This window comes from Canis lupus, chromosome 9, assembly GCF_011100685.1.
Source record: "Canis lupus familiaris isolate Mischka breed German Shepherd chromosome 9, alternate assembly UU_Cfam_GSD_1.0, whole genome shotgun sequence".
Taxonomy (NCBI): domain Eukaryota; kingdom Metazoa; phylum Chordata; class Mammalia; order Carnivora; family Canidae; genus Canis; species Canis lupus.
Genome location: NC_049230.1, coordinates 38,954,308 through 38,980,393, shown reverse-complemented (window position 1 = coordinate 38,980,393; position 26,086 = coordinate 38,954,308). Strand labels below are relative to the sequence as shown.

The 26,086-nt window shown below is 42.2% G+C and overlaps 2 protein-coding genes across 2 annotated transcripts; both read left to right on the top strand.

The window, feature by feature from the left end:
• The first annotated feature begins 1,867 nt into the window (after positions 1-1,867).
• CCL2 (C-C motif chemokine ligand 2) lies at positions 1,868-3,617 on the top strand. The gene is given in 3 exon segments (NM_001003297.1): positions 1,868-1,944; positions 2,696-2,813; positions 3,183-3,617. Coding segments are annotated over 3 exon segments (306 nt in total). The 5' UTR covers position 1,868; the 3' UTR covers positions 3,295-3,617.
• Positions 3,618-15,714: 12,097 nt separating this feature from the next.
• Positions 15,715-17,180, top strand: CCL7 (C-C motif chemokine ligand 7). The gene is given in 3 exon segments (NM_001010960.1): positions 15,715-15,790; positions 16,529-16,646; positions 17,075-17,180. Coding segments are annotated over 3 exon segments (300 nt in total).
• The last annotated feature ends 8,906 nt before the right edge of the window (positions 17,181-26,086 follow it).

Here is a 26,086-nt window from a genome sequence, read left to right as displayed (position 1 = left end):
AACCCAGCTTCACATGCTGTTGCCTATGGGATCCTGGACAAGTTGTTTACCTTCAGTTTCCACCCAAGGAAGTTGGGTTGTTTGGAGGACTGAGGCAATGCTGGGAAGCACCTTAGCACAGTGCCTGGCTCTTGAGAGGGACTCCAAATTGGTGGCTCTCCCTTTTCTTTGCCATTACTGGCCACTGACTCTGAACCAGACACAGTCATTTGCTCAGTAGGACCCATTCTTTTTTTATAAATGTAGTGATTGGCAAGTATTTCTTCCGGGAAGCTCTGTGCATTTTATAGGCATTGTCTCAATGATCTTATAAGAAAGAAGACTCACGGGATCCTTGGGTGGCGCAGCGGTTTAGCGCCTGCCTTTGGCCCAGGGCGCGATCCTGGAGACCCGGATCGAATCCCACGTCAGGCTCCCGGTGCATGGAGCCTGCTTCTCCCTCTGCCTATGTCTCTGCCTCTCTCTCTCTGTGTGACTATCATAAATAAATGAAAAAAAAATTAAAAAAAAAAAGAAAGAAGACTCACTAGATCCTTCCATGACTACTGGGCAAAAGTCAGGCAAGCTCAGAAGCACGAAGCAATGGAATGAGAATTCTAGGCTTGGCTCAGCCACTAAGAGGCCTCAAGGAATCCTATCATATTTGCAAAAGAAAAGAATTCACTGAAAGCAGTGTGAAGGTCTTAAAGGTTTTATGACTGTGATGCTGGGGTTTTTGAGGCTATCTAAGGCAGAGCTGCAGCACTAAGGCAGGCATTTGAATCCTGTAACACTGTTTCTAGGCTCACTTGGGCTCCCTGGGAAGCCAGTTTGGATCTGGGATACCTGCAGCCACAGAAGGAGATGCTCTTGCCCACTGCTGCCTGCCTTGCTAACTGCAGACTCTACATCCCAGTGACTTAACCACCAGGAGATGTCCGCTTGTTTGGCAGATGTGGAGGAGGACAGAGGGCACTCAGGTATATTACCAGGTGGCTGGTTGAAGGATGTGTCGTGGTGGTGATGCACAGACACTGGGTTTTACACTCAGAACCTTGACAGTTTACTTCACCCCTCTGTGCCCTCAGTTGTCTGATCAATAAAAAGGGAATTAATAATACCTACTGAGTGGGGCTGGAGAATTAAAAGATTTAGCATTTGTAATGGGTGTAGAATATTCCCGGCACACAGTAAACACTGTATGAGTATGACATGGAAATGTCTTTGTAGCACTACATGATCTATATGGCTTCTTCCAAGTATTGAACCCAATGATTCTTAGGATTCAATTCTATGGTTACCAATTCTTATAGTTGTACTAAGCTTCGATTATGCCCCTATCCTGGATTTTAAGAAGCAAATGGATTTAGTACACTGCTGGGGAGCCCACCAAAGGCATCGGGACCCTTTCCTGCTTGAAAACCCTGTGGGCTGTTGCCTAAAGGTAGGTAAGGGGGAGCACCAGATGCCATTATCTCTCGTGACCTCTGTTTCCTTGATTCCTCATTTACTGCAGTTTTCACTTCAGAGAAAGTGGAATTCCTAAGAATAATCTGCTTTGTTCATGTCTGTGGTCGCTCTGCACACCACCCACCTCCATTTCTTTTGGTCTTAGCAGCAGATGGAAAAAGTGCCCAGTCCAGACTCACTGCTTCCCTCCTACTTCCTGGAAACCTCCCAGGGAACCACACTTACTCAGCACATTTATGCTTCCACTTCATCATTCATTGAGAATGATGCTGCCCTGGGCCAAACTTTCTCTGTTAGCTCCACCCTCTTTGTTGGAAATAAAAGGCAGGCAGAGCCGCCAGAGGGGCCAGAGGAGCAGAGAGGCTGAGACAACACAGAAACCTCCAGCTCTCACATCCAAGCTCCCTGCTCTCCACGACATGAAGGTCTCCGCAGCGCTCCTCTGCCTGCTGCTCATAGCCGCCGCCCTCACCACCCAGGTGCTCACCCAGCCAGGTAAGCCCCTCTCTCTTTTGTTTTGAAGCCCATCACCACATCTCTGGCTTCTCATGGGCCACTAGAGCAGGAGCATCACCCACAGTTCCACTTCCAAGATCAGGAAAGTCAGAGAAGGACAAGGAGGAAGGCTGATCACACAGGTGCTCCTGGGAATTCCAGCCATGGACACCAAATCCAGTCCCTTCCAGGGTTCCAGCTCTGCACTCATGCCCCTAGTGCAGATACTACCTTGGGTCCTTGAACTGGGGTGATCGAAAAGAGGGGGCCTCTGGTGGAGGGTGTGCAGAGTATTTCCAGATGTGATGGAGGGGAAAGGAGGAGACAAGGATCTGAACTGTGCTTCATTCAGTCCAGCATCCAGAGACAGGGCTCTGCAGAGGCAGTGGGTATCAGGGAAGCTCATGACTTGGAGCCTAGTGGGGGACCCTGAGCTGATCTTTTCTGGCCCTGACAATTTAGATTATTTGTTCCCTCCAGGATGTTTAAGGATGTTCCCAGGAATTATGTAGATTTAACAGCTCCCTTCGCTCTGTTCATTATCAATGCTATGTACCCATTACAAAGCAGAGGAAACTGAGTCAGCATTACATTCCAACTCTGAAGCACAAGCAGAAATACTGGGATTTATGGTCCTACCTCTATTCCTGACTTCCCTTTGCCTTCCTCTTATTACTCCTTTCTGCTATGATTAAGATCAGAAGAATCTAGTCCATCCTAAAGTGTTTTTTCTTTGTGGTCTTATTTTCAGATGCAATTAATTCTCCAGTCACCTGCTGCTATACACTCACCAATAAGAAGATCTCAATTCAGAGGCTGGCCAGCTATAAAAGAGTCACCAGCAGCAAGTGTCCCAAAGAAGCTGTGATGTAAGTTGAGTACACTCACCCTCTCTGGTCCATTTCTTCCTCGGGCAACAAGGAGAAAGCCTGACGAACTTAGGGTCAGAGACTTAGAGCATCTAATCTAATATCCAAAGGTGCCCAATGGGGAAATTGAGGACACAAGAGAAAAAGTGACTCCCAACTTTTTCTGGGTGCTTATGCAGACCCTTCCAATTTCTTTAGCAGGAGGTCAGGATGGCCCCATCTATAGGAACAGCTTGCCCTAGGTGCCCTCTTTCCACCTGCTTTCCTCTTCTTATTCCCATGGCAGCTCCATAGAGCAGAATGGGCTCTAGTCCTAGGCAGAGATCTCAGTGGAACTCCATCTAACCGTATTGTCTCTCTCCTCCACAGCTTCAAGACCGTCCTAAACAAGGAGATCTGTGCTGACCCCAAACAGAAGTGGGTCCAGGATTCCATGGCACACCTAGACAAGAAAAGCCAAACCCAAACTGCAAAGCCATGAATACTCACTCTGAAATGGAAGAATCTGAAACTAATTTATTTTCTTCTAACCTTCCCTAAATGCCCTCTGATATTATTTTTTTATAATTTCAAAGAGTACAAACTTTGTTTATTGATATGCACACAATGCCTTAAGTAATGTTAATCTTATTTAAATTATTGATGTTTTAAATTTATTTTCCCCAAATACTAGTGTATTTTTTAAAATATGGAGACTTGGAAATAAACTGCTTTCCTCTGGGGGCCCCAGTTCTACCCCTGGGATGGTGTGAGGGTCCTTGCAAGGATCATTAATGCAAGACTATGTTTTAAATTCTAAAGGATTAAAAAAAAAAATTCTAAAGGATTGCTGAAAATACTATTGTGGGAATGTATATTATGTAACTATTGATCAATATATATATATTTTTGTATAAAACCTGACTTTTGGCGTTTTCTTGAAGGAAATTAAAAAGCTGAGTGTAATCTTGGAGATGAGGGAGGACCATGGTTGCAGAGGGTGGACTCGGTGTTGGGAAGAATGATAATATGTCTTGGCCCTGGTCTTTTCCACTGAGTAGGCTCATCTGAGTGCCTATAGAAGAATTTTTAAGGCAGGACCCAGGCAGGCATTCCAGCCCTACCATTCAGGTCCCTGAGACCAACTGCCCACATCCCAGCTACTCTCATCACATGTTCAGCAACATCCTTATCTCCTTTCTCATAATCCTTGACCCCTGTCTTCAATCTCTCCCATAATTTAATGCTACTGCCCCCTAACTGGGATACTTTCCCTCAACCTCTCCCCATCTAAATTCTCCAGCTTGGAGTAATACAGACACCGCAGACTTTGGGAAATCAAGGAGAGATTAAATGACCATTGATAAAATGATTAGATTAGGATTTCATAAAGAAGATATGACTTGAACTTATCCTTGATGAATCCTTGATGAATGCACAAGATTTTTCTAAAAAAATAAATAAAATCTTTAAAAAGGAGAGTGCCTGAGGGGCTTAGTCAGCTGAACGTGTCTAGCTGTTGATTTTAGCTCTGGTCATGATCTCAGAATTATGAGATCAAGTGCCATGATGCTCAGCACAGACTCTGCTTCGTCCTTCTCCCTCTGCAACTCTTCTTGCTATTGCTTATACGGTCTCTTAAATAAATAAATAAATAAATAAATAAATAAATAAATAAATAAATAAATAAATAAATAAATAAATAAAATCTTAGAAAAGGAGAAAGAAGAATGGAGGCAAATCCCTAGAGGTAGAAATGATGATGGCCTGTACATAAAAGAGGGTGAAAACCAATCAGATGGGAGCTGAAGTCCATGTCCGTGTCAAATGATGGTGAAGTTTAGAAAGGAAAGTTGAGTAAAGGATTCTGAATGTCAGTGTAGTAAGTCAGTACTCACCCTCATAAGTTAAACGGAGATATTGAAAATGTTTGGGCCAATGAGGAAGGACATGCCATGTGTGAAGGTTCAGAGATGAGTCAGTAAATGTAACTTACTGGCTTCATACAAGCCTAGAGAAATATGGACAAAGGAGAAGCTACTGCCATGATCCAGGCAAGAGATGATGAGTGACTGAATATGGAGCCCAAGAAGCAGCTTTGGAGAAGAATGAAATAGGTAGAATGAAATGCTGTGCGTTGTAGTTGGAGAAGAAGGACTTGTGACTTAGGACATGGAAGTCCCTTCTACAACTCACAATATAAGGCAGTTTCCCTGAAAACCAGAATGTATTTCTCTCCCCACTATCCCTATTTCCATCCAAGGAGCTTGGGATCATCCAATTACATGAATAGGCTGTTTTTTCCTGAATGTCCACCTAAGGTCTATACTCCCTTTCATGGCATTTGACCTGCCTGTGAGATATTTGATCCACCTAGGCACAGAAAGCCCTTCCACTAAGGAAGGGAGATATCTTGCCCTCCTTTCCTTTTAAAAAAAGATTTTATTTATTGGGATGCCTGGGTGGTTCAGTAGTTGGGCATTGGCTCAGGGCATGAGCCCGGAGTCCTGGGATTGAGTTCTGCATTGGGCTTGCTGCAGGGAACTTGCTTCTCTCTCTGCCTATGTCTCTGCCTCTCTCTCTGTGCCTCTCATGAATATATCCTCTTTATTTTTTTTAAATATTTATTTATTTATTTATTTATTATAGACATACAGAGAGAGAGAGAGAGAGAGAGAGAGGTAGAGACGCAAGAGGAGGGAGAAGCAGGCTCCATGCCGGAACCCCAACATGGGACTCAATCCCGGGACTCCAGGATCACTCTCTGGGCCAAAGGCCAAACCACTGAGCCACCCAGGGATCACAATGTATCTTCTTTAAAAAGAGATTTTCTTTTTTAATTTATTTTTTATTGGTGTTCAATTTACTAACATACAGAATAACACCCAGTGCCCGTCACCCATTCACTCCCACCCCCCGCCCTCCTCCCCTTCTACCACCCCTAGTTCGTTTCCCAGAGTTAGCAGTCTTTACGTTCTGTCTCCCTTTCTGATATTTCCCACACATTTCTTCTCCCTGCCCTTATATTCCCTTTCACTATTATTTATATTCCCCAAATGAATGAGAACATATAATGTTTGTCCTTCTCCGACTGACTTACTTCACTCAGCATAATACCCTCCAGTTCCATCCACGTTGAAGCAAATGGTGGGTATTTGTCATTTCTAATAGCTGAGTAATATTCCATTGTATACATAAACCACATCTTCTTTATCCATTCATCTTTCGATGGACACCGAGGCTCCTTCCACAGTTTGGCTATCGTGGCCATTGCTGCTATAAACATCGGGGTGCAGGTGTCCCGGCGTTTCATTGCATTTGTATCTTTGGGGTAAATCCCCAACAGTGCAATTGCTGGGTCGTAGGGCAGGTATATTTTTAACTCTTTGAGGAACCTCCATACAGTTTTCCAGAGTGGCTGCACCAGTTCACATTCCCACCAACAGTGTAAGAGGGTTCCCTTTTCTCCGCATCCTCTCCAACATTTGTTGTTTCCTGCCTTGTTAATTTTCCCCATTCTCACTGGTGTGAGGTGGTATCTCATTGTAGTTTTGATTTGTATTTCCCTGATGGCAAGTGATGCAGAACATTTTCTCATATGCATGTTGGCCATGTCTATGTCTTCCTCTGTGAGATTTCTGTTCATGTCTTTTGCCCATTTCATGATTGGATTGTTTGTTTCTTTGGTGTTGAGTTTAAGAAGTTCTTTATAGATCTTGGAAACTAGCTCTTTATCTGATATGTCATTTGCAAATATCTTCTCCCATTCTGTAGGTTGTCTTTGAGTTTTGTTGACTGTATCCTTTGCTGTGCAAAAGCTTCTTATCTTGATGAAGTCCCAATAGTTCATTTTTGCTTTTGTTTCTTTTGCCTTTGTGGATGTATCTTGCAAGAAGTTACTATGGCCGAGTTCAAAAAGGGTGTTGCCTGTGTTCTTCTCTAGGATTTTGATGGAATCTTGTCTCACATTTAGATCTTTCATCCATTTTGAGTTTATCTTGGTGTATGGTGAAAGAGAGTGGTCTAGTTTCATTCTTCTGCATGTGGATGTCCAATTTTCCCAGCACCATTTATTGAAGAGACTGTCTTTCTTCCAATGGATAGTCTTTCCTCCTTTATCGAATATTAGTTGCCCATAAAGTTCAGGGTCCACTTCTGGATTCTCTATTCTGTTCCACTGATCTATGTGTCTGTTTTTGTGCCAGTACCACACTGTCTTGATGACCACAGCTTTGTAGTACAACCTGAAATCTGGCATTGTGATGCCCCCAGATATGGTTTTCTTTTTTAAAATTCCCCTGGCTATTCGGGGTCTTTTCTGATTCCACACAAATCTTAAAATAATTTGTTCTAACTCTCTGAAGAAAGTCCATGGTATTTTGATAGGGATTGCATTAAACGTGTATATTGCCCTGGGTAACATTGACATTTTCACAATATTAATTCTGCCAATCCATGAGCATGGAATATTTTTCCATCTCTTTGTGTCTTCCTCAATTTCTTTCAGAAGTGTTCTATAGTTTTGAGGGTATAGATCCTTTACATCTTTGGTTAGGTTTATTCCTAGGTATCTTATGCTTTTGGGTGCAATTGTAAATGGCATTGACTCCTTAATTTCTCTTTCTTCAGTCTCATTGTTAGTGTATAGAAATGCCACTGACTTCTGGGCATTGATTTTGTATCCTGCCACGCTACCGAATTGCTGTATGAGTTCTAGCAATCTTGGGGTGGAGACTTTTGGGTTTTCTATGTAGAGTATCATGTCATCGGCGAAGAGGGAGAGTTTGACTTCTTCTTTGCCAATTTGAATGCCTTTAATGTCTTTTTGTTGTCTGATTGCTGAGGCTAGGACTTCCAGTACTATGTTGAACAGCAGTGGTGAGAGTGGACATCCCTGTCTTGTTCCTGATCTTAGGGGAAAGGCTCCTAGTGCTTCCCCATTGAGAATGATATTTGCTGTGGGCTTTTCATAGATGGCTTTTAAGATGTCGAGGAATGTTCCCTCTATCCCTACACTTTGAAGAGTTTTGATCAGGAATGGATGCTGTATTTTGTCAAATGCTTTCTCTGCATCCAATGAGAGGATCATATGGTTCTTGGTTTTTCTTTTGCTGATATGATGAATCACATTGATTGTTTTACGGGTGTTGAACCAGCCTTGTGTCCCAGGGATAAATCCTACTTGGTCATGGTGAATAATTTTCTTAATGTACTGTTGGATCCTATTGGCCAGTATCTTGTTGAGAATTTTTGCATCCATGTTCATCAGGGATATTGGTCTGTAATTCTCCTTTTTGGTGGGGTCTTTGTCTGGCTTTGGAATTAAGGTGATGCTGGCTTCATAGAACGAATTTGGAAGTACTCCATCTCTTTCTATCTTTCCAAACAGCTTTAGGAGAATAGGTATGATTTCTTCTTTAAACGTTTGATAAAATTCCCCTGGGAAGCCATCTGGCCCTGGACTCTTGTGTCTTGGGAGGTTTTTGATGACTGCTTCAATTTCCTCCCTGGTTATTGGCCTGTTCAGGTTTTCTATTTCTTCCTGTTCCAGTTTTGGTAGTTTGTGGCTTTCCAGGAATGTGTCCATTTCTTCTAGATTGCCTAATTTATTGGCGTATAGCTGTTCATAATATGTTTTTAAAATCGTTTGTATTTCCTTGGTGTTGGTAGTGATCTCTCCTTTCTCATTCATGATTTTATTAATTTGAGTCTTCTCTCTCTTCTTTTTAATAAGGCTGGCTAATGGTTTATCTATCTTATTAATTCTTTCAAAGAACCAACTCCTGGTTCTGTTGATCTGTTCCACAGTTCTTCTGGTCTCGATTTCGTTGAGTTCTGCTTGAATCTTTATTAACTCCCTTCTTCTCTTGGGTGTAGGATCTATTTGCTGTTTTTTCTCTAGCTCCTTTATGTGTAAGGTTAGCTTTTGTATTTGAGTTCTTTCCAGTTTTTGAATGGATGCTTGTATTGCGATGTATTTCCCCCTTAGGACTGCTTTTGCTGCATCCCAAAGATTTTGAATGGTTGTATCTTCATTCTCATTAGTTTCCATGAATCTTTTTAATTCTTCCTTAATTTCCTGGTTGACCCTTTTATCTTTTAGCAGGATGGTCCTTAACCTCCACGTGTTTGAGGTCCTTCCAAACTTCTTGTTGTGATTTAGTTCTAATTTCAAGGCATTATGGTCTGAGAATATGCAGGGGACAATCCCAATCTTTTGGTATCGGTTCAGACCCGATTTGTGTCCCAATATGTGGTCTATTCTGGAGAAAGTTCCATGTGCGCTTGAGAAGAATGTGTATTCAGTTGAGTTTGGACGTAAAGTTCTGTAGATATCTGTGAAATCCATCTGGTCCAGTGTATCATTTAAAGCTCTCGTTTCTTTGGAGATGTTGTGCTTAGAAGACCTATCGAGTATAGAAAGAGCTAGATTGAAGTCACCAAGTATAAGTGTATTATTATCTAAGTATTTCTTCACTTTGGTTAATAATTGATTTATATATTTGGCAGCTCCCACATTCGGAGCATATATATTGAGGATTGTTAAGTCCTCTTGTTGAATAGATCCTTTAAGTATGATATAGTGTCCCTCTTCATCTCTCACTACAGTCTTTGGGGTAAATTTTAGTTTATCTGATATAAGGATGGCTACCCCTGCTTTCTTTTGAGGACCATTCGAATGGTAAATGGTTCTCCAACCAAAAAGAGATTTTCTTTATTTATTTGAGAGAGAGAGAGAGAGAGAGCATGTGCACAAGCGGGAGAGTGGCAGGAGAGGGAGAAACAGGCTCCCTGATGAGCAGGGACCCCAACTCAAGGCTTGATTCCAGGACCCTAAGATCATGACCTGAGCCAAAGGCAGACACTTAACCAACTGAGCCACCCAGGTACTTCAGTATCTTGCGCGATTGAATAAATTCTGCATGGTAAATTTGCAGATTGGTTGGGTCAATCTGGTGAGGAGATGGCTGCTGTATCAAGCTAGACCAGGTAGTGCCTTCAGTAGCTGGGGAAAACCCTGGCTTGCAGGGACACTCAAATTCTAATCCCAGCACTGGCATTGACTCACTCTGTCATTCAGAACAGATTGGATATTCTGAGTCTCCATTATCAAAATGGGGATGATAATGTGTTACAAATAGGAACTCAGTAGAACCTAGGATCTGAGAATGTGTGTCTTGGCGAACTTCCATTCCTATCATTTGGAGCTGAAGAGGAATAAAAGGGATTCAGTTTCCACATTCCCAAGCCTGTACAGGGCCTCTGGTTCAAGTTGAGGGATTCCATCGAAGCTCCATGTAACACTCCCCAAAGTGCCCTAAATACATCAGTCAGCAGACAATTTATTGGCTTCTTTTTATGGAACTCACTGACCCACATGCCAGGTCCAACAGCTCTCCTTGCTTCTCCTCTACTCCTCCAGTCTGTAGCTTTGTTTGCCAAGTAGGACTAAATCCCTAATTGCAGTGGATGCCAAGAAGGCAAAGGGGAATGGAGTGCAAGCAAATAGTACATTCCCATGCAGTTGACTGAGCATCACTCTCTAAGGCCAGGCAGACTTGAGGTGGAGAGTCTAGAAGGAGGGGAGGCCAAGAGAGGGTCATCTGTGTGCTTAAGCCCCAAAGTAATCTGCTCACATTCCCTTTCCAAGCCACATCTATTCATTTTCAGGAAATCTTGAATCCATTTTTTTTTCTTCAGCTAAGCATGGGAGTCCTTGCACTTTGCATGATGAAACTATGAGCATGAAGCACTGGCAATAGGCCCTCATTTAAGAAGGAATGCCAAGTGCGGTATATTCATTTCCTGTGGCTGCCAACAGTCTGTTCCAGGAAATCTAGGTTTTTCCTATCATACTCAAAATCTAGGCTTTTTCTCTCATCCTCTGCTCATTGCCCAATTCCGAAACTGCGTCTACATTTTTTAGTATTTGTTATAGCAGCACCCCACTTCCAGGTATCAAAATTTCTATTAGTTTCTTATTGCTACTGTAACAATTTATCACAAACTTAATGGCTTAAAACAATGCAAATATATTACCTTTTAGTTCTGGAGTTTAGAAGTTTAAAATGAGTCAGTAGGGCTGCATTGGTGAAGGTAAGAACACTTTGACATTACCTACACCACTCCTTCCCCAAAGTGGCACAGATCAGTGCCAGAAGAGACCCTTTCTGCCTGTGATTTCTCCTGTGGGGAAAGTGAGAACACTGAGGTCAGTTTCCCCAGCTCCTCAGCTAAGTGGAAGCTACCAAAGAGATCCACTTGTCTCTTGCCTCATCCAAAGTACTAACTCATTGATCTGCATGACTGAGGGGGCAAGAAGAAGCCACAGAACAGCAGATAAGACTTTGAAGGCAGGACACCTGGGTGGCTCAGTGGTTGAGAATCTGCCTTTGGCTCAGGTCCTGATCCCGGGATTCCAGGATTGAGTCCTGCATGGAGCCCCCTGCAGGGAACCTGCTTCTCTCTCTATGTCTCTGCCTCTCTCTCTGTGTGTCTTTCATGAATAAATACATAAAATCTTAAAAAAGAAAAAGAAGACTTTGAAGGCATTCAAGGGGTGTGGATCTTACTAATTGCATTAAAAACCTGCCCACAAGCCACTGGAGATGTCTCACCCATAGATCCCCCTAAATGGTCCATGGGCACCTCAGTACTCCATGAATCTCACCCAAACATCCCCAATCTGTATCTGCCTCCCTATTAGTGTTCCCAACAAAGGAAAGAGCAAGTTTTGACAGACAGCTAGTGGGCAGGCAAAAAAGCCACCTGAAGCTGTGATCCAGGGAGAGACCACAAACATAAGGATTAGCTCTGCCCTTCAGGAAGCAAGACAGACTGTTAGCACTCCGCCTGGTGTGTTGCAGGATTAAGAAAATGCATGTAAGTTTAAGAAATCTGTCACAAGAGGAAGCAAGAAGCAGGGAACAGACGTATCTGCAGAACTTCTAAGAAAGCCTCAAAATCACTAGCAGGGCTGGTGGAAGGAAGTTATCTCCTGAAGTTAGTCTATAAAGGCTAGAGGGGGGTGACTACCACTTCTACTTCAAATTTAAAGAAACAAAACAGGACTTTGAGGAATATGAGAATTCAAGGAAACATGACACTATCAAAGGATCACAATAATGTGTTAGTAACTGACCCCAAAGACATGGAGATCCATTACTTACCCAAAAAAGAATTTAAAATAGCCATTTTAAGGAAGCTCAATGAGCCACAAGAAAAGAGAGAAAGACCTTTCCACAAAATCAGGAAAACAAAACATGAACAAAGTAAGAAGTTTAATAAAGAGAGAGAAATCGTTAAAAAAGAAGAAGTTCTGGAACTGAAGTCATGATGAATTAAATGAAAAATACAATAGACATCATCAACACTAGAGTGGACCAACGAGAAGAAAGAATTTGTGAAGAAGCCCTTAGAAACTACCTAGCCAGAGGGCAGCCCCGGTGGCCGAGCGGTTTAGCGCCTCCTTTCGCCCTGGGTGTGGTCCTGGAGACCCGAGATCGAGTCCCATGTCAGGCTCCCTGCATGGAGCCTGCTTCTCCCTCTGCTTGTGTCTCTTCCTCTCTTTCTTTCTGTGTCTGTCATGAATAAATAAATAAAATCTTTAAAAAAAGAAAGAAAGAAACTACCTAGTCAGAGAAGAACAAAGGAAAAAGAATGAAGAAGGCTAAAGAAAGCCTATAGGATCTATGGCATATCATCAAAAGAAACAATCTGTGAATTATTGGAGTCCCAGAAGGACAGAGAGGGAGAAGGGAGCAGAAAGCTTGTTTAAAGAAGTAATGTCTGAGAACCTCCCAAATCTGGGGAGAGATTTCAATATCCAAATTCACGAGAAATTTATGATTCCTCAAGCAAACTCAACTTTAAAAGCTCTTCTCCAAAGACGTGTTGTAATAAAACTGTCAAAAAACAAAGACAGGGGATCCCTGGGTGGCGCAGCGGTTTGGCGCCTGCCTTTGGCCCAGGGCGTGATCCTGGAGACCCGGAATCGAATCCCACGTCGGGCTCCCGGTGCATGGAGCCTGCTTCTCCCTCTGCCTGTGTCTCTGCCTCTCTCTCTCTCTCTCTGTGACTATCATAAATAAATAAATAAAAAATTAAAAAAAAAAAGCAAAGACAGAAAGTGAATCTTAAAAGTGGGAAGAGAATAGAAACTTGTAACTTACAAAGGAACCCCCGGAAGGTAGTCAAGAGGATTTATCAGCAGAAACTTTATAATAGAGAGAGAGCAGTATGACATCATCAAACCACCAAGAAAATAAAACTGCCAACCAAAACACTCTACCTGGCAAAGTTGGGGTACAGAAATGAAGGAAATTTGAAGACTTGCCCAGACAAACAAAAGATGAGAGACTTCACTACCACTAGACCTGCCTTACAAGAAGTGCTGAAAGGAGTTTTTCAAGCTGAAAAGAAAGGATGCTAATTAGTAACATGAAAACATATACATCACACTAGTAAAGCTGAATTAAATACTCAAACTCAGAATACTCTAATACTGTAATAGAATATTAAACACTCCACTATAAAGGTTAAAGGACAAAGTATTAAGAATAACTATAGCCACAATAGTTTGTTAATGGTTACACTATATAACAAGAGGTTAAGTTGTAACATAAACCTAAAAGGAGGGATAAAATGGTAAAGTTTTTGTAGGCAGTCTAAGTTAAGCAATAAGCATAAAATAGACTGTTGTATCTGTAAGATGTATTATGTGAGCCTCACAGTAACCCCAAAGCAAACACCTAGAGTAGATACACAAAAGAGAAAGAGAAAAGAATCAAAGCATTCCTTATGGGAAATCATCAATTTACAAATGTAGGCAGCAAGAGAGGGAGGCAGGAACAAGGGAACTACAAAATAGAAAACAGTAAGATGGCCATTAGCAAGTGCTTACCTATCAATATTCACCAAATGTGAATGGATTAAATTCCCCAGAAAAGGCATAGTGTGGCTGAATGGATTAAAAAAAAAAAAAAAGACCCAACTATATGCTCCTATAGGAGACTCACTTCAACTTGAAGGACACACATAGGCTTAAAGTGAAGGGATGGAAAAGATATTCCATGCAAGTGAAAACCAAAAAAGAACAGGAGTGGGGCACCAGCGTTGCTCAGTCTGTTAAGCATCTAATTTTGACTCAGGTCATCACCCCAGGTGCTTGATCCAGCCCCCCTATATGGGGGTCTCTACTCACTGGGGAGCCTGCTTCTCCCTCTCCCTCTTCCTCTCTCCCACTCATGCTCTCTCTCCTATACTCTTTCTCAAGTAAATAAAATCTTTTAAAAACCCACAAAAAAACAAAAGAGAACAGGAGTGGCTGCGCTTTTAGCAGACAATATATTCCTTAAGCCAAAACCTTAAGAGACAAGGAAGAAAAAAGAAAGATCTCAAATTTAAAAAACCTAACTTTATACCTCAAGGAACCAGAAAAAAGGCAAATCTAGCCCAAAAGTTAGCAGAAGGGAGGAAATAATGAAGATCAGAGTGGAAATAAATAAAGACTGAAAAACAGTAAAAAAGATAGACAAAGCTAAGGACCTCTCATCAAGCCCCTTTTTCATTAACATCATCAGCAATTGACTGATGGGCTTGTAGCATGTGCATGTAAAGAGGGGTGAACAGATAACTGGTTTTCAATATCTAGTCTTTTGATCCTTGAAATATATGTGAGAGGAGGGGATGTGAAGAGTCCTGTCTCTGATTCAAACTAAGCAGGTTCACTTTGATTCTGTTCATAAATTTGGCTTCACTTCTATTGTTTTACTTGAAATAATATAATAAAAATAAAATAATAATATTTTTCTAGGTAATCAGATATTTTAAAAACCACAGTAATATTCCATGATTTTATTATGTGCCTTATTATGTGCCTTATGGTTCAGAGAGCCTATGAAACAGATAGTGATTTAAAAATATGTCTGAGAATTCTTCTATGTTCCTCAAATTAAGAGATGTTCTCTAACTTTGCACCTGGGAGCCTTAAACCATCATGTAAACTACCCATATCCAGCTATGTAGATGGCCCACTGGAGAGACAGGGGTGGAGGGAGAGAAACTTCCACCTGTTCCAGTCCTCAGCTATTTAAGACCTCTCAGCTCAGACACCTGACATTGAGTGAAGGCCTTGAGAGGACCCCAATCCCAGCCATCATCCACTGCAAAGATGTAAAACAAAAACAAAAACAAATCATGAGCAAGAACTTCTTGGCTGAGGCCAGTCAAGTACCATATCCAAAAGTAAAATCAATGATTGTTCTCACTTTAAGTCACTGTTTTCAGATGGATTACTAGAATAGACACTACAATTTTAGGTTTTATTCTAAGAATACTGAAGTCTATTTTTCTGCTAATGTTCTATTATTGTGTTCTTTGGGTTTTAGAAAAACCAACAGGATTTAAAGCAGTAAAGGATGGTTTTAGTTCATTTTAAAGCTCAGCCAAAGTTTTATTGCCTTTCTCTGAACGCTGTCATCCTTGAGATGGTATGTGAGAGGAAAATTGGGGAAATCCCTTACATCTCTTTGATTTGGTAACCCTACTTCCTTTCTTTTTCCATATAAAGTGTTTCTTTTCAAAAAAGCAGAACCCTTAGTAAGAGTCATAGATCACATATTGCCTGGGCATAGCCCACACCTCACATACCAGCCCTGAGTTTGGATGGCAAGCAGGCCAACATCAATCACGCCTTCTCTCTCATTTCCCAATATCTTCCCCAGGGCAGGGCAATGGCTCAGCTGATGTACTCTTCCACCCTGTGATTCATTTAGAACGAACTCCTGTTACCCACTCACTTTCTTCCTGTTTGCTCGTATAAAAGGCAGGCAGAGCCGCCAGAGGGGCCAGAGGAGCAGAGAGGCTGAGACAACACAGAAACCTCCAGCTCCCACATCCAAGCTCCCTGCTCTCCACCGACATGAAGGTCTCCGCAGCGCTCCTCTGCCTGCTGCTCACAGCCGCCGCCCTCACCACCCAGGTGCTCACCCAGCCAGGTGAGCCCCTCTCTCTTTTGTTTTGAAGCCCATCACCACATCTCTGGCTTCTCATGGGCCACCAGAGCAGGAGCATCACCCACAGCTCCATTTCCAAGATCAGGAAAGTCAGAGAAGGACAAGGAGGAAGGCTGATCACACAGGTGCTCCCGGGAATTTCAGCCATGGACACCAAATCCAGTCCCTTCCAGGGTTCCAGCTCTGCACTCATGCCCCTAGTGCAGATACTACTCTGGGTCCTTGTAGCAGTGTTTGGGGAACTGGGGTGATCGAAAAGAGGGGGCCTCTGGTGGAGGGTGTGCAGAGTATTTCCAGATGTGGTGGAGGGGAAAGGAGGAGACAAGAATCTGAACTGTGCTTCATTCAGTCCAGCACCCTAAGACAGGGCTCTGCAGAGGCAGCGGGTATTAGGGAAACTCATGACCAGGCGTAGATTGCTCAGAGCCTAGAGGGGGACCCATGGTTTCGGTCGCCCTGTCCTGAGGATTAGACTATTCTATGAGCCCCTCCTAACAACAACCCAGAGTTGTCGCCAGTTTCTCTTCTCCTCTCAATTAGCAGTCATATCCTTCCGTTTTACAGTCCATGACAGTAAGACTGAAAGTTTTATGGCAGAAACACAGGACTTAGGGTGGGTGATTTCCCTTTCTTTGACTCTCCTCCTTACCGTTCCCTCCTTTATAAATAGAAAGTCCCAGCACACACCTTAAATAGCCTTTGTTGTTGTTGTCTCAACAGACGGGATTAATATCTCAACCACCTGCTGCTATAGATTTACCACTAGGAAGATCCCCATCCAGAAGCTGAAGAGCTACAGAAGAATCACCAGCAGCTATTGTCCCCGGGAAGCTGTGATGTGAGTGAAGCCATAACCACCCGCACTCAACACTTGGTCTTGAGTTTTGCTCCCAGGCAGTGGATAGGGTTATTATCAGACTGAGTTGGAATTTAACCCTCAGGTGCTTAGACCATCTCTAATCTAATCCTAGAAATCTTCCTATGGGAAAAGTAAATTCAAGAAAATAGAGACTTCCCATTTATAGCTCTTTGTCCAGGCGTTAGCTCAGATGTCAGTTCCTTCATCCAGGAGAGAAGATGGCTTTACCTGGGGCAGCAAAAGCAGCTGCTTCACCTGAGTTTCCTTCCTTCCTCCCCTATCACCCCAGGCTAATGGGCTAGCCAGTTAGAGGGCCTCCATCACCACAAGCTAATGGGCCATAAAGTGGGTTACACTACCAGGTTGAATCTTCAAGCACTCCATCTAAATGCCCTCTCTTCCCACAGCTTCAAGACCAAACTGGCTAAGGACGTCTGTGCTGACCCCAACCAGAAGTGGGTCCAGGATCACATGAAGTACCTGGACAAGAAAACCCAAGCCCCAAAGCTGTGAACAGTCATGCGCACAATGAAGCCAAGCCAATGTCCAGGAAACAATTTATATTCCCTATCCTTTCCAACATACCTTCTGAGATTATTCTACTACAATTCTAAGGAATATGAGATTTGTGCAATAATGTGAACCACAGTTTTCTTAAGTAATGTTTTATGTCTTCTAAGTTGTTAATATTTTAATTTAATGTGCTCTGGAATCGAATGTGTTTTAAATGTAAACCCTTGGATATATCACATCACTTTAGCCCCCTAAAAACTGAAGGATGCTCTCTTTTCTACCTCACTATAGTATTGCGAAGATCCTTGCAAGAATCAATGCAAATATACATATATTTAATTTTTAAGAGGGGATGTCCCTATGAAACCATAATGTTATTGTAGAACTGAATATTTATGTATGTACAACTCTTGAATTTTCACATAAAATATATTTTGGATAAGACTTGACTTCGATGGCTTTTTATTTATTTAATTTATTTATTCATGATAAACACACGCACACACACACACACACACACACACACACACACACACACAAAGGCAGAAGGAGAAGCAGGCTCCATGCAGGGAGCTCGACGTGGGACTCGATCCTGGGTCTCCAGGATCACATCCTGGGCCAAAGGCAGGCGCTGAACCGTTGAGCCACCCAGGGCTCCCCCTTTGATGGCTTTTTAAAGAACAGGATAAAGATGGTGGGGGTACCAGGGAGAGGAAGGCTGTTCAGAAGGTGGGGTTTGTGTTAGGGAAGAAACAGGCATGTGATGGACTCTGGGCTTGCTCCCAAGCTGGGCTCACCTGCATGACAAGAAGAGTCAGGCTGGCTGGGGCCAGGTTTAGCCAGCTCCACAGCTCTAGCTGACATCAGCTTCAGCCTTTTGTTCAAATGCCTTCTTCCTTTCCAAAATAATTTCCTTTCTTACCATCCTACATACTACACGACTGTTGCATCAGTCTCATGGCTGGCTGGTTTTCTTTCTTCCAACCCTTGAATCCAGAATAATACAAGTGTCACCTGCATTGAAGAACTAGTGAGGAGATCAACAGATGACCTCAGAAATTTTCGTCCACATCTGGGAGTCACATATCTTAAAGATTTCTGTCTCTACAGGTTGAGGAAGAGCAAGGAGGGTAGGAGGAGGGTATGGATGATATGAACAAGGAGGATATGACAAGCCAGCATACTGACAAATTCTTGATAACTTCAAGTTGAGCTTCTTGGAGAGTGAAGGAGAGGGTTGCATCAACACTCCACTAGAAATCTCAAGGTGTCATGAGAAATCAGACACTTTGGTAGCAAGCAGACAATTCATTGGTGACCATTTGCTGCCATCATTGATGCTCAGACCAGGTCCAACAGACCTTTCTGTCCTGCCTCCAGCCTAATAGTCCTCATCCCCAAACATCAATAAGAAATGTAGTCTCAAATGCCAGTGAGGAACAACAGCAGGACAAGCAGAGGTAGGAAGGAAATAGATACTATAGTGCAATGAGACACAGCAAGTCCTGGGGAGCAGGCAATATCAAGCAGAGGGTCAGGTAGTAGGACAGGCAAGGAGAGATAGGTTCCATGTGCCCAAGCCCAAAAAGAATCTGATCACATTCTCTTTGTCAAGCCTATCTTTTCTTATTTAAGGAATTCTGAATTCATTTGTCCTCACTGGGCCTCTTGGGACACAGAGTGTTAAAGAGAAATTCCAAATCACAACCAGGAACAGAAGCTCATACATAACTGGGCATAGAGTTTAATGGGATTCAAAAATCAGAGTGGGTATACCACTAATGTGCCTAGTAAATTAGGGAAAGTTATTTTCCCTGACCAGGCCCCCATTCATGGAGATTTAGACACATCAGTGGCTCTCATATTAGCATCAATATCTCTTAGATACTAATAAAAACACAGATTTGGGGGCACCTGGGTGGCCCAGTGGTTGAACATCTGCCTTTGGCTTGGGTCATAATCCCAGGGTCCTGGGATCTAGTCCTGCATCAGGCTCCCCTCAGGGACCCTGCTTCTCCCTCTGTCTATGTCTCTACCTCTCTCTGTGTGTGTCTCATTAGTAAATAAACAAAATCTTAAAAAAGAAAAAAACAATGCGGATTTCCAGGTACCCTCACCAAAGATTCTAATACAGAGTGTTGGGAGGGCAAGGTGCCCCTTCCATCTTTTTAACTGGTTCCCAGCCCTGTCTGCAGAAGCAGAGTACACCCTGATGTCCTCATTCAGATCAGTGTGGTCTCTGGGCTTGACTTATGCCTCTGGCTTAGACAAGCATGCCTTTGGTCTGAACTTTCCCACCTCCTAGATTTGGCTGGTAAGTATGCACCAGCCTTGAAATAGCTGAAGTAGTAAATGCCCACCACGTGTTCATGTGCTCTTCTACATTTTCCAGCCCACATTGCATTTGTTTAGGGGCCATATGACTGGATTCTAACCAAGTGGGTGAGAACCAAAATAATCTGGACTTCTCTTCCTCTGTCATGCTGACCTTGGAGGCAATGTGCTCTAAAAATTTCAGCCTTCAGATGGAGGAAACCCATCTCCTTAAGCCAGTGGAGGAGAACCACTTGGCATACCCTGTTCTGTGACACACAAAAGCAATAATCCTTTGTTAGGTTGAGCCACTGAAGTTGGGAGCCTAGCTTAACCCAATTAATAGACTTGGTACCATGATCATGCGTTGCTAGTAGAAACCTAAAATGTGTAGTATTGATTAGACATTTGGAAGTAGGAGGTGAGGAAACTATCTCAGGTTGAAATGATGGAGAATCTTGTTACAAAATGTCAAAGCTGTTGGATCCTCTCTGCTGAAATTGTAGCTCCAAGGAGAGAGTTTTAAAAATATGCATTAGTAATGCATTGGTTGTTTTTGTCTGCATTGGTCAGAGTATTGAGAGAAACAGAAACTCAGAAAAGCATCGACTCATTTTAAAGTAAAAATGAAATGGAATATAGTTCACAAATTCAGAAACTTGCATTTGTTGGAAAAGCCATTTGTTTGTAGATCCCAAACATTCACAGGTTTATTTTAAGGGGAGAAAAGTAAAAAGATTTCAGTAATAAAAATCCAGGAAAAAAAAACAACAACTGTGAGTTGGATGAAGTGACTTAGGGCAAAAATCAGTTGGAAGTTTTAACCTTGCCACTTCAAGCCTCATTAAGAGGAAGGAAGAGAGAGGAAAAGGCAGGACAAATAATCTGAGAAGTATATCTAGAATGAAATGGGCTGTGACTACAGATGTATGGGATTGGCTGTGTGGAAAGGAATCAGAAGCCTGCTAAGTTCTCAAGAGAACTAGACTATACTGCCAATAAAACCATGAATGAGCCTGCACTGAAACAAGAAGGCATTGACCATTCAAAATGAAAACAAACTCCAAGCTCTGTGATGCAGCCAGCCATCTTCCAAGGCTACAGAGCTTCCTAGAACATGGCCCTTCTATACCCACTTCAGAGGTGGCCAAGGGAAATAACATAGAAGGAAGGATCTCACAAAAGCAATCAGAAGCCAGGATCAAAAAGACAAAAGAGCTTTCCCAGATTGTAGAATCAAGCCTAACCAAGGGTGAAGGACTTATACAACATCTGCCTGAAGGACCGCAGGATTGCTACAGGGCATTGGCCACTGGTGCGCCATCTTCCCCTCCAAGAGTGAAGGTGTTGGTTGCAAGCACCTGTCTTCTTCATACTTGATATATTATGTCAGGGGAAAATAACTGGTCTTTTTAGTTCAGAGGTTACTGGACAAAGTAGATTTATGTCCTCACCTGACAGAGGACAACTTGCCACCCAGAGATCCTGGACATTTAGTTTGATGCAATGACTTTATAGGACTTTGGGTTGGTCTCTCTTTGGGATCGGTTAATTGCGTTAACTTATGTTGGGAAGCAGTGAGCAAAGGACAGTCTGCATAGAAACTATTATCACTCACCAAGTATTTATGTGTTCCTCTTCATTTCTCAGCCTTCTTTGCTCTTCAAGTCATATAATGACAGGATGGAGACACATGTGATAGAAGCTGCTTCCATGCCTGGTTCTTTAAATTCCCCTATGCAATCTATCAACCCTCTCTCCCTGGCTGCAGGGAACTTGGGAGCCATGTGTTTCAGATGCTGGCTGTGAGTTGCAAGCAGGTTGGATCGCTGAGTCACTCCTCAGAAAAGAGTGTTTTGGGAAACCTGCCTGACCAACATCAGGCCGTGACATGAACAACAAAGAAACACTTGTTGCAGTGAGTTGCTGACATTTTTGTGCTTATCATGGAAGCATAAGCTAGTGTTACTATGAACACCTGGTGCCAGGAAATACTTTCACCATCCTGTCTCCATTTTCATTGTTGTACAAAGGACTAAAGGTGGTTGCTCCAAGACAATTATACAAGATAACATAATAAGCAGTAATAATATTTTAGACAAAAGAATATTTTAGACTGAAAGAATAGTTTAGTTTTTCTCAGGGCAACTCTGAGAAGCAGGCTTCACTTTTATAAATGACTTCACAAAAGAGGAAGCTACTTACCTTCCCTAAGCCTCTGTTGTCTCATTATCAAAATTAACTTAATTAGAACATCTACTTTGTAGGTTTGTTGGGATGATTAAATAAATGAACCCACAGGAAATGAAGCAATATAGTGCTTGCGTACATTCAGTAAGTGAGCACTGCTACTGAGAGCTTGCTATTTGTTAGTCACATTGTTAGGATTTTTATGCTAATATATATTTGGGGTTATCTTCCTCCAAAACTAACAAGAAACTGCAGACATGGTCTCAGTGACTCTTGAGAGAGAAAGATAGCACACCCTACTTGGTTCTGTTTTGCCTAAGAGAAAAGGGAGTCCAAGGGCTACACACAATGTGGCAAAGGTTTCACAAGATGGGGAGTCATGAGACAAAGTTTCTAGAATCAGACTCAGCCTAAAACACCATGTTGCCATAGGTGTTTTGTCACTGGTCCCTAGGTCTCTATTCATTTTTTTTTAAAGATAAGGTTGGGGGATGCTTGAGTAGCTCAGTTGATTGAGCACCCGACTCTTGATTTCAGTTCAGGTTGGGATCTCGGGATACTGGGGTCATGCTCGGCTCCATGCTCAGTGCAGAGTCTGCTTGAGATTCTCTCTCTCTCTCTCTCTCTCTCTCTCCCTCTGCCTCTGTTTCTCCCCCTGTTTTCACTCTATCTCTCTCTAAAAAGAAATAAATAAAATCTTTTAAAAACTAGGTAGGGTCGGAATAAAATGAGTATTAATGTCTCTTTCAATTCTGTGTATAGTTTTGCATTACTAGAGGAAATCTAGAACAAAGCTGCAAAAAAACCCCAGAGTTCTGATTCCTGGGATGCTTTTCCACTGATCATTCATTCTTTCTTGGAAAACACTCAGGAAACTAAGATTCTGTTTTTACAATGAGGGATTCATTTCCTTCCCATCACTCAGTCATTCCCCACCAATGCCTCACATTTATCAGACACCAGACCAGAGCAAATAGTGAATCTAGCCTAGGTCATTTCTGAGTAAGAAATCCCCAAGAGGAAAGACAAAATAGTCGGAGAAGCTGCCCCCACTGCTAGAGACAGCCAGACAGCTGGATGGAACCGCTACTGAACTTGGATGTTTAAGATTCTGTTTATTTACTCCCACCAAGGTGTCTGTGGTCCAGGTAAATCCAAAGCCCTGAAAGAAAAACACAAAAATGGAAAGTCCTTGCTGATAAAGCCCTCTAAACACCCCGTAATTGTGGAATTATTCCTACTAAGGAAACGTAATCACTCAATCTCATCAGCCAAACACCTCCAAAGAACATTCCAAACTCATGGTTTGGCACAATTTTTGAGACCCTGCATCTTTTTGAGACCCTGCGTCTCCTGCAAATGCAACTCAGGCATTTCTGGAAACCATCCCCCAGGTAGCATGTCTTTACTTGGAAACAGGGAGATAATTGAGGAGAAGATATGGAGAAAGCCATTTGGCCAGACTCAGAGTTCTTTTCTAGCTCCCTCAGCTGGCAAAATCTGCCCTATTTCCTAATAGTAGTAGTAGTAGTAGTAGTAGTAGTAGTAATAGTAATAGTACTAAACATATACTTCCACTTACTAAGAATGACAGTGATCTGGTCACTCTTCTGAGCACTTTATATATATTAACCCACTTAATATATATTAACCCCTTAATAATCTAAGGTAAGCATGATTCTCCCCATTTTAACCTAGCAGAGATTGGTTAGTAAGTTGTCCATGGCATCAAAGCTAGTTAGTGGCAGAACCATCCTCCAAACTCAGAATCCTGATTCCAGAGTCCACACTAGACTACCTTACCTGGAGTTGAGCTAGGAGAGAATAATGAAGGTCGGTCCTGGTTTTCTGGTTTCTACTTGGTTCCTTTTTGAGTAATTGTAGATCAATTATTCTAGACTGGAGCTTAAAGACCACACAGTCCAGCGAGGATCCTCTCTTAATTCTGTGCCCATGACTGACATCACCAGTCAGCCACACATTGTCTTCTACTAATCCAAGGCAAGGCTTCAGAATCCTTCTCAACACACCTCTCTGTGACAAGTACTAACCAATCGATTTGATATTTGAGTGTTCAGGAAAAACCAGGAGACCTTTGCAGTGTCTCCAAGCCAATATTTAATTCTATAACTCATCACAGTGGCACAGTGACATTAAAGACTGTTTTTGCACCATCTCCTATTAGGGGACCTAGTATTGTGCACAAAAAGAATACATGTTGGCTTCTTGTCTCTTCTTTCTCTTTGATATTTTTACCTACCAGTCACCTGGTCTAGAATGTGCACTTAGGGAGTGAGGGTCAACTGGTTTCCAAATGTGTTTCTTGGACCCTTGGAGAGGTGAGGGCATAGAGGCCCACCCATTCTGCTGCAAACAGATGTATTTGATGTATAGGCTTTTGCTATTTCATTCCATTTGGGGGAAAAGGGATGCAGCTAAGCAGATAGTTTAGAAATGCATGAGAACCTCCATACTATTTTTCACAGTGGCTGTGCCAATTTACCTTCCCACCAACAGTGCATGAGGGCTTCCCTTTCTGCACACCCTCACTAACACTTATTATGCCTTGTCTTTCTTGATAACTATCCTAAGAGGTGTGGAGTGGTATCTCATTGTGGTTTTGATTTGTCTTTCTGAGGAGGTGTTTTGTCACAGTGTACAAACTTTCAGTTATGAAATGAACAAATTTGGGGGAATCAAGTGCATGGGATGGTAACTATAGTTAATAATGCTGTATTATATACTTTAAATTTGCTAAGAAAGTACATTTTTTGTTTCATATGTTTTATATCTTTATTAAATTAATATAATTATTTCATATTATTTCCTTTGTTACTTGTAGCAGCCACATGGGTTTTATGAGTTTGGGGTTTGTTTTCCACAGGTTTCACTCTCTCTAGTCCCCTTGCAATTGTTTACTTGATTTATTTTGCTCATTTAAAGTCTGTCATCCACAGATACAAGTGACTTCTGAGCATTGTCTGTTTTCCTTCTTAATCTCCCAAAGTCGTCTGTTCTCTTACATGGTTTCATTTCCTTATTGGAAGCTTTAGAGCTCTGTGGTCATTTTTCTTTCTTCTCTTGTCTTTCTTTTTATTTGAGTTCAATTTGCCAACATATAGCATAACACCCAGCACTCATCCCTCCAAGTGCCCCCCTCAGTGCCCATCACCCAGTCACCCCAACCCCCACCCACCTCCCCTTCCACTACCCCTTGTTCATTTCCCAGAGTTAGGTGTCTCTCATGTTTTGTCACCCTCATTGATATTTTCACTCATTTTCTCTCCTTTCCCCTTTATTTCCTTTCACTAGTTGTTATATTCCCCAAATGAATGAGACCATATAATGTTTGTCCTTCTCCGATTGACTTATTTCACTCAGCATAATACCCTCCAGTTCCATCCACATCGAAGCAAATGGTGGGTATTTGTCATTTCTAATGGCTGAGTAAAATTCCATTGTATACATAGACCACATCTTTATCCATTCATCTTTCGATGGACACTGAGGCTCCTTACACAGTTTGGCTATTGTGGACATTGCTGCTAGAAACATTGGGGTGCAGGTGTTCCAGCATTTCACTGCATCTGTATCTTTGGGGTAAATCCCCAGCAGTGCAATTGCTGGGTCGTAGGGCAGTTCTATTTTTAACTCTTTGAGGAACCTCCACACAGTTTTCCAGAGTGGCTGCACCAGTTCACATTCCCACCAACAGTGCAAGGGGGTTCCCCTTTCTCCACATCCTCTCCAACATTTGTTGTTTCCTGTCTTGTTAATTTTCACCATTCTCACTGGTGTGAGGTGGTATCTCATTGTGGTTTTGATTTGTATTTCCCTGGTGCCCAGTGATGCGGAGCATTGTGCTAACAATGAGACTGAAGAAAGAGAAATTAAGGAGTCAATCCCATTTACAATTGCACCCAAAAGCATAAGATAACCTAGGAATAAACCTAACCAAAGAGGTAAAGGATCTATACCCTAAAAACTACAGAACACTTCCAAAAGAAATTGAGGAAGACACAAAGAAATGGAAAAATATTCCATGCTCATGGATTGGAAGAATTAATATTGTGAACAGGTCTCTGCTACCCAGGACAATTTACACATTGAATGCAATCCCTATCAAAATACCATGGGCTTTCTTCAGAGAGTTGGAACAAATCATCTTAAGATTTGTGTGGAATCAGAAAAGACCCCGAATAGCCAGGGGAATATTAAAAAAGAAAAACAGAGCTGGGGGCATCACAAGGCCAGATTTCAAGTTGTACTACAAAGCTGTGGTCATCAAGACAGTGTGGTACGGGCACAAAAACAGACACATATATCAATGGAACAGAATAGAAAATCCAGAAGTGGACCCTTGACTTTATGGTCAACTAATATTCAACAAAGCAGGAAAGACT